The sequence below is a fragment of the Geospiza fortis genome, unplaced genomic scaffold (genome assembly GCF_000277835.1).
Source record: "Geospiza fortis unplaced genomic scaffold, GeoFor_1.0 scaffold162, whole genome shotgun sequence".
Lineage (NCBI taxonomy): Eukaryota > Metazoa > Chordata > Aves > Passeriformes > Thraupidae > Geospiza > Geospiza fortis.
In genome coordinates this window covers 6,061,882-6,074,516 of record NW_005054316.1, presented here as the reverse complement: position 1 = coordinate 6,074,516, position 12,635 = coordinate 6,061,882, and the positions used below count along the sequence as shown (strand labels likewise).

At 38.0% G+C, this 12,635-nt stretch overlaps 2 protein-coding genes across 2 annotated transcripts in view; one reads left to right on the top strand and one right to left on the bottom strand.

The window, feature by feature from the left end:
• Positions 1 to 61, bottom strand: part of DYNLT1 (dynein light chain Tctex-type 1) — a 5,222-nt gene extending 5,161 nt beyond the window's left edge. Inside the window, exon 1 of the mRNA XM_005420144.1 lies at positions 34 to 61. Within this exon, the coding sequence (XP_005420201.1) occupies positions 34 to 61 (28 nt within the window). The remainder of the gene's footprint in view (positions 1 to 33) is intronic.
• A 6,120-nt stretch (positions 62 to 6,181) lies between these two features.
• SYTL3 (synaptotagmin like 3) overlaps positions 6,182 to 12,635 on the top strand; it is a gene marked incomplete at its 3' end in the record, with an annotated part of 30,910 nt that continues 24,456 nt past the window's right edge. The window contains exons 1-3 of the mRNA XM_005420143.2: positions 6,182 to 6,292; positions 7,705 to 7,920; positions 11,943 to 12,007. Of these exons, the coding sequence (XP_005420200.1) occupies positions 6,183 to 6,292; positions 7,705 to 7,920; positions 11,943 to 12,007 (391 nt within the window). The remainder of the gene's footprint in view (positions 6,293 to 7,704; positions 7,921 to 11,942; positions 12,008 to 12,635) is intronic.

The window sequence follows — 12,635 nt, the reverse complement described above, 5'->3', positions numbered from 1 at the left end:
AGGGTGGCATTGTCACGGCTGTGCTTTTCGTACCGATAGCTTGGCATTCGTCTTCAGCCATCCAAGAGGTCCTTCCCTGGGAGGTCCTCATCTGCTCCCCAAGGAGGGGAGGAGGATCTGCTTCTTGTTTCTGGAAACGGCTTAAATAAGAAGGCCTAGGTCACAAACTGAAAAAATGAAAAAGTAGAAAAACTCCCGCTGTCTTTTCATTATATTCCGTTATATTCCGTTTCCCCGCCCAGCCGGCGGGAAATGACAGGGCAGCTGTGGTGGGCATCCGGCGTCCAGACAGGGTCAGCCCACCAGAGAAGAATATCTGAATTCTTAGAGTTCTAAGCAGATCACATGATTTTTAGCAGACATAGCAAGAACCAGGAGAATGAAATTAAAGGCACCCTTGTCACAGTTCCTGGATCTTGTGTGTGTGCGGTGTTTACAGGTTGTCCGAATCACCGATGCTCCCAGCCCCTGAGAGCTGCTCCGGGCAGTGGGAAATGCTGGTCAGGCTCAGAGGGGCCTGGATGAACTGCGGAAAGAGTCTGGATGGAGGAATTACTTACTGGGGACAAGTACAAAGGGCTGTATGGAGGCAGGAATAACCAGCTCTACAAGTGCAGGACCAGATCACTCAGTAGCTGTTCCATAGACATGCGGAGTAGGGAGGTGTTTAAGTACATTTTATCTCAATTTCTCATATGAAGCTATTTTAAAAAGTATGGGAAAAATTTTAAAAGTGGACATAGAGTCTGGAAGCAGTATTCCTATTGCCCTCTCTGCAGTAAGGCTGCACAAGGAATACCATGTCCAGTTTTGGGCGTAGTATTTCAAGAAGGTTGAGGGAGTTGCAGCTCCTGAGTGTGCTGACTGAGCAGTTTTGGTCCTGTCTCCAGTCCTTTGTCAGGCTCTGCCTTCTGTTTTTCCTGAAAAAGGAGACCCTGACCAGCCACCTCACTTTGGGGCTCTGTGGTGCCCCTGTGGGCAGCACCAGCTCCGCTCGCTCTGGAGGGATCCGGAGGGACTGCAGCTGGGTGCTGAGCACATCCTCAGCCCCATTCCAAGTCTTGTGCTTGCTGCTTCCAAAAAACAGAGACAAAAAGGTGAGGACTATGGGAAGAGTGAACAAGTGATGCTTGTTTGAACAAAAGCATAAACAACTGTATATTTGGTTATATTCTTAGCATGTATAAAATACTGCAGCGGTTTTCCAGGTCCGGGGATGAGAGGGAAAAATACAATGAGTTAAATATGTGCAATTCAGGCTTTGATAAAATATTAGGGGGAAGCTGGTAGTAGGGCTAATGTTCCACAGTCTGGATTTGGGATACAATTAATCTGTCACTGTGGGTAGTTAGAATCCTCAGGTTACTTTTGGCATCTCATTCAGTTCAAGTTTTGCCTAAAATTAAGGCACAAATTATCCAAATATGGTGCATACATGCATACCACTATGTCCTACTAACAGCTGCTTTCTCTTCCATGATGCAGTTGAAGAAAGTAATTAAACTTGACATATACAGGTGGAAATGTTTGAACCTATTTAGCTTGATGAGGTTATTAAAATGCAGGCTCTTAAACTTTGCCATGTGAGTAGAATTGCTGTGCTTTGTTTCATTTTAACTAGAAATCACGACTCTTAAAACACCTGAAACAGTTAAGAAGGGCTTCTGTGTCATACACACAGTTTGGTAGACCTAGGAAGAGGAAAGGAGCTTGAGCTGTAAGAATAACCTCTTTTTTTTCTCCTGACTTAGAAATAATTGGGTTCTAATTTTGAACATCGTTGCCCACACTTGATTCTGTGATAGACTTGACTTAAGCTGTCCAATGTGAATAATGTTTTAACTTTCAGTTGTTACCTGAGATCAGATTTCCAGTTGTGAGGTAAAATAACTTTCTTCTTCTTGCAGATGCATAAAAACTGAGTTCTCTTGAATTTTTATTTATGTTAATTGCTTTATCTTATAGACCTAAGTAGAAAACTGTTTTGTTTCCAGGAAAGAACTGTTTATGATACAAATCAAGCTTTCTGTGCAAGTCCTGGAGACATTGAGGTTAGAAGCATTTTCACATTTACGGCGTCAGAAAAAGAAATGTATAACTCAAAGCCACTTCTCTTCCTGTGTGTGGCTTGAACACTGAGTGCGTTTTGGTATATTAGTCAGTTCTTGTAGTCTCTTGTGCTGAATCTCCTTTTAGTGTTAGAAAACAAATATCTTTGCTTGTTGCTGGTGACAAAACCAGAGACCTGGCAAAAGCTGTTGTAACGCTGGAGCTCTTTGTTGAGTGCATTTGCTTTCAGCTGTTTTGGGGTGCTCCTCTGAACATCCATCAGTGGTTTTGGTGCACAAAGGAAGGAAAGGGGGTGGAGAACAGCCCCCAGTTTTCTTTAAGAAGAGATAATTAAATTGTAAGACTGCTTCTCATCTTTTAAAAGCAGTTTACTTCCTGGTGTCTCTCATTGATGGTTGCTGAAGAGGTAAGGACATCATTTTACTCTGTTCTGTGTGACATAGCACAGGGGGATGCATTTTTATTTACTGGCATGGGTTTTTTTCAAATTGGAAAAGGTTTAAAGGAAAAACCACACCTGCAACTTAATTGTTTGTGTTGGGTTTAATTATTTGGTTTTATTTTTACTCTGAATTCTGGGGTGGGATGTTATTAATATTAGAGTCTTAATTTTGGTAAAGCATTATCAAAGAACTTAATAATTTTCATGTGTATATGTAGGCATGTAAAAGCTAAACTGTTGCAGCTAGGTAGTACAAAATAACACTTGTAATTTTCTTAACTAAGAATGAATTTTTGTGATTGGTCTCAGCAGAACAGAAAATAGCCACAAATTGCAGTAGCTTTTGAGACTAGTTTTACTCTAAACCTTCTTAATCTGTTCCTCATTACTGATGTGTCACAGTCATTTTCTGGGTTAATGGATAAAGTAATCCAATTATCTTAAGTAAATGAAGACTATGACTTTAGAAGATATGTTAATTTATAATTATTTAATTGCCATTGTTTTTCTGATGCTTAAGGATCTGAAAGGAGATCAAGTAATGCATTACTTGTAAAATTGCTTTGAGGAAAAGCTTGCTAAGCCAGTCATTTTTAAGTTGAAAAGCTTAGGAAAAAGCTGTTTTTGCAAACTTCATCTAGCGTAAGGTAGGCTTTTTCCTTGATCTTCAGTAACGGAACTACATGCTATTTTATCCTGATAGGAAAAAAACATGTTTTTTTGAGGTTGTACTCTGTGCGTGCATTAATTTCTCTTGAAAAGTGTAGCCACATTCATCATCCCTTCTCCCTTACAATGGCTTTGGGATTTCTTATGATATTTTCAAGAAGTTACTGATCCATCTGCAAGGTGCCTGACCCTGCATTAATTTAAATACAAAATATAATAATAAATAATGATAAATATATAATTTAAGAAGTGCTTGAACAGAATCTTTTTGTGAACATTGTGCTGAAAAGGAAGAATTGTTATGGTATTTACTAAAGAGGTTGCTGCTGCTTTTGGTTTTATGTAGAAGATGGTCAGCTTTGAGGTTAGCTGATTATGTAAAGCAGGTAGCTAGCTGGATTCGATGGGTGAACGTGAAAGGAGGGCATCCCTGAAGGTTTATGAGGTTTTTCCTGTCAGAGGGTCATTACTGAAAACACTTCTTTATTACTGCCAAAAAACTACTCTAGTGCAGATATCTTTGTTGGAAGAGAAAAATTCTTATTTAACAATGGTGGAGAACTTTTCAGTCCCATTTGAACACCTCTGTGAAATAATTACAAGTTCAAGTTTGTTGTGGGGCCAAGAATTATCTCTTATTTCGGGGGTTGTAATAATTTTACAATACTTTATTTATTCTTAAAGCTACCTCATAATTTAGCTAGATTTTTTTAAAGAATTTGAAGGAGATGTCAGATAGCAACTCTTTCTGTGCTTGCTTAGCTGCAGGTGTTGCTCTTTGTAGCTGTTTTACTGTGGCACATTCTTAATAGGTCTATAAGACATTAATGTATTTTCTATAAAATCACCAGAGCAGAGTTTTATTGGATCCACTTAGTATTGTCTGTCATGCAGTCAATTGCTGCTTTACTGGGATTTTCTGGTGGTACGCCCAAAATCTTACAAGTTTATGGCAAATGTAGCTTACCCTGTAATGGATGTTTGGTGTCCTGTGTAGGGCAGAGACACCAGAGTTTGTACTGACTCTTCTTTAGGTTATGTTGACTTAAATGGAGTTGATAGTTTTAAACATGCTCATCAATCCCAGGAGGTATTCATAAGGTAAAAGATGAAAGCAAGTGAAGGATGCAGGGGCCTTTGAAAATGACCTATATTGTGTAAAAAAAAAATTGCTCAGGCTTTTTATGTTTCAGATGAGTAATTTCCTGTGAAATTGCAGTTGGTAAGGAAATAAAACATGACTATGCCTATCTCTATCTCTGTCTCTTTTGTTTCCACAGGAAACCAATCTTTTTTTTTTTTTCCTGAACACAAGCTTCTGTGAAATGCTGTGTCCTTTTGGTGTCTGTTGAAGGGTTTCATGAAAAAATCCTCATAGACAAATGGAATGCAACCTGTTTATGTATACATGTTATCACCCTCTGGTTTTTCTGGTGGAAAATTAAGTAACTTAATTGGGGCAAGCTGCATGTAAATTCCCTGCACTGACAAAAATGCATTCTCACTATATAGCTGAAGTTTTAGTGGGTTCTTTTGGTGGTTTAGCTGTTTGTTTTAAATTTAAAACTTAGTATTTGAAAATAATGATCCAGCAATGCAGATGGTTGGTCAGATTCTCAGCTGAGGTCTATCAATGAAGCATCAGTAACTGCTTTGGTAAAGCTTTGCCCTTCTGTCCCAGTGTCTACACCTGCCTAGAACCTGACTGTGTGTGTCTACTTCAGATTAAATCTGAAACACTTAAACCAGTTTTTGTGTACACATTTTTAATATTGGTGTACCATAAGTGGACTTGCTTTACATTTCTAATAATATGCACTAAATGTTAGACTGTAATATCAAAAATTCATGTGATATGTAAGCTGGTTTAGGTTGAATAGTCATGTTATTTCTTGACTCTGCTGCAAGGTATCTTAAAATAACTTTATATTTTAGTGGAGTTTTGCAAAAGTGAAGGTCACAGAGTATATACAAACTGCAGTTGTGATTCTGTTTCAATTTTATACTTGTATATATTTGTACTTTATCAGTTTGGGACCAAAATCATTAGTGCACTGAGCTGGAATTATTATATATATCTTAACTTTTTTGTGTCTCTGTTTATTAGCAAAGATAATACATTATTTGGTATCATACTGTTTCTCCAGACTTAACAGACACAGGTAATTGATGGAAATGACTTAGAGGTCTTTTCTTTTTTTTTACTCTTAGTCTTGTGATGTCTTTTCAACAAAATTGGATTATAAAGGGACATTTTTTCTCAAAAATTTTGTCTCAAGCAGTATGACAGTCATGGGACCTATAGGCCTGTATTCAAAACTAACTTAATCTTTTTTATTGATTGTTTTGTGTTGACTGTACAAAAAAAGTGAAGGTATGTGCCTGAGTGCTATGGACAATATGGTGAGCCTCTCTGAAGAACAGAACTGTCTTAAAACCTCTCCTGTGTCTGAATTACTGCATGAAGGGTTTGAGTATAACAAAATGTGTCCTTGTGTCCTTCACATTTTTTGAAATGTCTTGAAGAGGTGAGAAGAGATAATGTTTGGTTGGTTTTTTTTCCTTAGGCCCAGAAACCCCAAATCTAGAAGAGCAAATAAAGAAACCCGAACCATTTCTGCCACTCCTTTATCTCTGGACAAATTGTCCCTCCATCTGGTGCCAGTTCAAGCCCTATCTGGAGCATTGCTGTAAGCTCTCATCTTTTTTGGAACTGCTTTCAGTGGAAAAGAGAAAAGAAAAGGAAGTTAAAGGACATATGAAAAAGTCAAGACTGCTGTGACCTTGATAACTGTTCATATTCCCTGTGTAGCAGAGGCACTTAAATGATGATCTGTGCGAAGACAAACAAAGTTATTTTTCTTTTCAAAGGTATGACACAGTGAAACTCATCAAGTAAGAGCACAAGCATTTAGGAAACACCCAGACCAGCACTCTGGATGCAGTGGAAGCCATAGGACAGGAGTCTACAAAACAAGTGAAATAGTGAAATTTGGCAAAAATGGCCTGTGAATTTAACCTGAACTTCCTTAAGGAATTAGAACGAGAGGCTGTTCTGGAAGTCCTATACCGTGACCAGATGGTGAGAAAAACGGAGGAGGAAAGAATAAGGTAATACTGTCCCCCTATTCCTGTTTGCTGTTGTTTTTTGTTTTGTTTTTTTCCTTCTAAATTACTCTTCTTCTACTTGTTGTCCTAAATGTACTCCTCTTATAACTTCTTGTTAGCTAATGCCTTTGTATTCTCTGGAAAATCTAAGGTTATCCAGAGCCTCTTGGTTTTGCCATTCTATTGAGTCTACATTAAATCTGCAGCAAATCTTGTTCACTGAATAATGTACTTGGTGAATTTTACTTCCAGCTTTCATAGAAAGTTCAGTTGCTGGCTGCATTTTTTCTGTGAAGGCTTCATGGCATTCTCATCCTGTTCCTATGTATGCATGTGTGTAGTCTTGGTAACATGGAACATGTTCAGATCTTAGGCTGGCTCGTTTAGCTTACATTGTGCCAAGACTGGAGTTTAGAACCATTGGGTACCTGCTCATTGTGCTGAATCCATCACTGCTCCTCCTCACACATAACAGGCAGCAAGCACACCACTCTGCCTTGGAGGTTGTTACTTGTGTCAAAAGGTGTCATTGGTTAGGAAAGGATTTTATTTACTAATTTCACGCTCGACCAGTATCTCCCCTGGTGAAGATAAAGTATAATTCTCCAGCACTTTATTTGCTTTATGTCTTGGCTAGGACCAGGATTTCCCGGTACCTTGTATCCTGCTTTGTGATATCCCATCCCCCTGTACAACTAGGTATTGGTGTGGGTAAGATATAAATTTTTAGTCCCTTAAATGTGGAAATTTAAATTTTGTTTACACCAAACATTTATGTAAGTATTATGGGACATATTACACATAAAACAATATTAAAACAATAGTAATGATGTGAAGGGCTATACAGGAAGTCTGAATTGGTTAGAAAATCCTTTTCAACTGCTGATGATGTTACTATCAATTAAAAACATAGAACTTGATTATTGGTGCCTGCGATGGAAGCAAAGTTAGTGACAAGGAGAGGTTTTAATATTTTGGGCTGTGTGCTGTTTTGGTTTGGTTTTTTTAGCTTTCAGATGATGCATTTGTAATGATTTTTTTCCCCCTCAGAGTATTTAATTCTTGGATAAATGCAATTTTAAAAAATTAAATGGACGGAAGCACCATCTAGTCTCAGTTTTTATAGGTGAATGCATAATCAATTGCTTACAATGATTTCGGTGTGGAAAGTAGGCCCGAAATGAACAATACCCTATTTATGCTAAACTGTTTTTCTGTTACTATGCACAGTTCTGGTCACACTGCAGAAATGCTATGTGTGTACCTTTTCAAACAGTGCTCAACAGAGGTCACACTGGATGGCATATCTCCCACTAGAAATGGTATTGCACAACCAGGGTATTACTAACTTTACATGAGGATTTTGTCCTCTGTAATTTTTTTCTTTTTGTTTTCCTTTTTACCTGTGGAATTAGGAAAATGAAACAGCAGCTGCAGCAACTTCGGTGGAAGGGGGCAAAAAATGCAAGGCATGAGTACCAGGAGAGGTCTTGTGCTCGCTGCCAGAAGTCTCTGGGGCTGCTGGTGAACAGAGGTGCCGTGTGCAATGGCTGCAGCCACCGCGTGTGCTCGGAGTGCCGCGTCTGCCTGAACCCCTGCCTTTGGAAATGCACCATTTGCTATGCTCATGGGTAAGGAATTCTGCCTTGCTGGAAAGCCACTGGTGTAGTGAAAATGTTGGCTGAGGTCCTGGTAGTGATGAAATGGATGGAAATTTTGTGTTGTTCTTCACAAAACTGATATTTCCCTTCCTGTGTTTAGCAAAATGGCGACTCAGGGTAGGCCAGAGGTACTGTGAGTGTGACAAAGGTGATAATAGCAAAGCATAGAAACAGTCATCAATCTGAGCCACTGAGAGAACTCCTTGTAAAGAAAGCAAAATCTCTAAATACAACAGCTAAAGAGATATCCACAAATGGGCAAGGCAACAAAACCTCTGGGTCTGCCCTTTCACACCTCACCTTATTCTGCATCAAAACAAATTATAGGTAGGATGCTTTTGGTCCTGTCATTTGATTTTAAAGCCTTTTAGGCATTTTAATGAGATCTTCATAAGTAGCAATGCAGACAATTAAAAAAAAAAAAGCACCCGTGTAGACTGTACAATTTATTTTCATACCTAACCAACTCAGTATTGAACCAGCGCATCCTCACAACCTGCTGAAGGTGCTGTGCTTTGATGTAGTATAGCAAATTTCTAGACAATATCCTCATCATTATTTTCTGCCTCTTACCTCTGGAGCAAGAAATCTGATTTATAAAGCATGACTTCAAATTATTTATCAAATTTTAAAGGGCAAAACCAAATAATAACATTGCTAGGATTTATTCAAGTATGGTCAGAAATACAAATTTTTTTACTTTGAATTAGTTGATTTTTTTTTTCTTTTACTACATCACATTTTTGTATTTCAGGATTCAGGAAACAATCTTTTTTTTACTATATTGGTACATTTTTTAATATCAAAATATTCCTGCCTAGTCTATTCTATTAATTGCAATCCTTCTAAGCAAAATGGTTTAGGGATATTTTCCCATTTGATGAAAAATAATACATAGGTGAAGAATGATAGTTTGTGAAATTGTTCAAAAGCTCTACAGGGTGATAAATATCCCTGTAGAAAGGGTGAGGATTTGGATGAAAATTTACTTTATGCCAACACAAGATGAATCCACCCCTCCACTCCCTCTGCAGGTGCCAAAATGAGATTAAAATAGAGGGAAATACAAGGCAAAGTATTGGTCTCAAGTCAAACAAATTTGTAGTAGTTTGAAGTAATTTTTTATAGTTTGGAAAAAAGTTGTAAACTATCGCAAGCAAGATAGTCTCTGAATCTTCAGTTTATTTAGCAACTAATATGCAAAATAGGTAGTTCAGCTATGTTTATACTTGATACAAAATAGTTACTACATTTTTATTTGTGTGTTTTGCTGTGTTTCAAGCTATATGCACTAAACTGAAAATTCAAAAGTTAACTTTCCATATCCTTGTCTAGATAACCCTCCCCACTTCCTCTTGTTTTAAATTAGTTTCCAGTTATTTGGTGGCCACTGTGGAAATCCCTTATAGACAGTCCTTGGTTGTTAAGCTGCTTTGTGTAGTGCTGCACACGCTTAATTATTTAATTAGCTTGTCCAGATATTTAATGGTAAAACTAAGAAGATGTTGTCTAGATTAATTAAAGACCTTTTTACTTTTCAGGGAATTACCTTTTTTTTTAAAAATCTTGCTAATACAGATGGATATGCCAGCTGTCATTGAATTTCTCTTTATATGAAGAGAGAGGACATTTAGTCTTTAGTCATGATGTAAAATCAATTAAATTCAGTCAGACTTCTTCCATTGCCTTCAGTGAGCTTTACATAAAAGCTGCAAATCTCAGGAAGGGTAGAGAGTGCAGCAATGTGGTAAATGGTACTCAGCCCCTTTTGTTTATCCTGGTGAGGGGAAAATAGGATGGCTAAAAATGGTAAGAGCTAATTTCCAAGTCCCACGTAACTGTAATTTTGGGTCTTGCTTATCACTAGAATAATTTTTTCCTGAATCAAAAAGCAGCAGCAGCACTATGGAGGTTCTTCCCTAGACACTGGGGTCATGTTTGCAAGGAATGTGCTTAAACACCTCAGTGCAAGAGCATGTAGGGATAGGCAAATTTTGTATTTCTTACAAAATAAGAAATTTTGAAAACCTCGTGAACTGAAGAAGTTTGTATCTTTCAGCTGGAAGAGGCATCTTTTATATGGATGGAGTCAGTGTAGCATGTTGGTTTTTTTTAAAGGAATCCTATATTCTAGGAGTCTAGAAAGATGTTTGTTTTGGAGGAGTTTGGTCTATTTTACCTGACAAAGAATCTTTATTAGCTTTGTTTTCATACTTTTGGTCATATCTTAACTCAATACACTCTTTATTAAAAAAAAAAAAAAGGTATTTTCAGACTATTTTCATTCTGTGTGTGGTCCAATAATCATGTAATGGTTTGGGTTGGAAAGAACCTTAAAGGTCTTCTGGGTTCCACCCATCCTGCCAAGGGCCAGGGACACTTTTCACTAAGACCAGAGCTCCATCCAGCCTGGCTTTGAACACCTCCAAGGAAGGCATATCTGGAACTTCTGTGAGTAGATTCAGTTATCACGTGGACCTGTGCAGATGTGGAGATTAAACTCTGGAAGATAACCAGGGAGTGGTGGGAATAATATAAAGGGGGACCTGGGGTTGAATGGAAGTCAAGGCACTACCAATGCAAAGCCCTTGAAGATAGGGATTTCAGACATTTATTAATTAATAGATCTTCATCGAAAATTAGTAAGTGTTGTGTCTCAATTATTTAAACCTAATTTTCAGACTCATCTGTGTTCAGTTATGCTCAAAGGTCTACGGTTAGGTATGAAAATAAATTGTACAGTCTACATGGGCGCTGATTTTTTTTTTTTTTAATTGTCTACATTGCTACTTATGAAGATCTCATTAAAATGCCTAAAAGGCTTTAAAATCAAGTGACAGAACCAAAAGCATCCTACCTATAGTTTGTTTTGATGCAGAATAAGGTGAGGTGTGAAAGGGCAGACCCAGAGGTTTTGTTGCCTTGCCCATTTGTGGATATCACTTGAGCTGTTGTATTTAGAGGTTTTGCTTTCTTAAGAAGGTAAGCCCTACATGAATTTAAAGTTTGTATGCTGTTGCCAGTGTCAAGCAATTTTGGCAGAGGCAATGGTAATAAAGAGATTAATTTTATAGAAGGAAAATCAACAACTGGGTAGGCAAAAAGTTTAGCAGTGCCTGCACTGAGGAAATCTTTGCAGTGAGACTCCATCTTACACTAAGCATCACAAAATTGGCAAGGAAGGGAGATATTATATATGCCTTTACAATTAGTAAGACATTTAGATGAGAATTTGGAACCTAAAGGATCCAGAGAATCCTATTGTCAGTTCAATGTTTTTTGTCTCTTTAATAATGGGTGAGTTTAAGTTGCAGGCTTCAGGAAGAGTAAGATTTGTTGAAAATCTGATTGTGACAGAGCTGTTTAATCTGATATAATCTTGTACTTGCTAATCATTACTTTTCTGTTCCTGTGATCTTGGTGTCTTTGTAAGACATTGATATAACTGATGAGTCTCCAGAAAATTGAGAGATGGGCCATGAAGCCCCTGTGCTGCCAGGGCTGTGGAGCTCAGTGCTCCCTGGTAGCCATCCCAAGTTCTGCTTGGGACCATGTCCTCTACCATGGACATTCCTGACTTCTCAGACAAGGGTGCAGCTGTAAGCAGCCAGCTCCCCATTCAGCACAAGTGCCTGGGCTGCTTTGTAAGTTGGTTGTGCAGACTGGAGTGCACCCAGGGCTCTCCTGCCTTCAGAGCAATGACCACAGCAGGGTGTATCATTTCCATGGCCAGTCCTACACTGCAAAAAGGAAAACAAGCCATCAAACAAACCTCCCCCTGCCCCCAACCAAAACAAATGTCCCCAAAGGATTCCTCCCCTCCATGTTGTTTTCAGACCCACAGCAAAACCAGTCAATAGATTGAGTAGTCATGAAATCTTGGTTTTACAGTAAGATTAATAAAGGATGCTGGATTGTTACGTGGTAACTGAACATTTGAAGAAATGCATTTGCAAACATTTTGATTTGAATCTCTTTTGATTGTTTTCCAGAGATGTGAAAGTGAAGGCTGGTGAATGGTTCTTTGAGGAACGAGCAAAGAAATATCCAGGTGAAGGTAATCACTGGAACAGATAATAAACTGCTATATAATATTGGATAATTGAAACACAGAATGTAGTCTGACACTGTGTCCAATGTTTCTTCCATGCAGTCCATCTGTCTGTGCAGTAAATAAAACATGAACACAAATTAGCAGAATGTATTTAAAAGTGTAACTTATTTTGTTGGAGTAATAAAAATAAGAATATTCTGGCCAAGTAAATTTAAATTTATGAGCATGTAAGACTTCTAAGAAATACAATGATGTGAAATTAATATAAAAATGTTACACGTACAGGAAGAAAATGATCTTGCATTCATCATTTGTCAAAGTCTAAAATTCAGTAGCTTTCACTGAGGAAGTTCTAAAGCTTAAAGAAATGATAGAATAGAATAAAAACCTCCATGTATAGCTACAAATCAGCAGAGAGCTAAACACTGTTTCATTACCTTCAGCCAGCTGGCTGTGCTATTGCCTTGTGCTGGGTCTTTTCAGTGCCATTAAAAATACAAAGTTCTAGAAGAAATTATAGAGGATGTCGATGGAATGCTCGATGGAGAATGTGTTTTGCTAGCAAAGGAGCTGTTAGTGTTTGTTTTCACCGACAATAACTAGCAAGGTGGAGAAGATTTGTTTTCTCTTT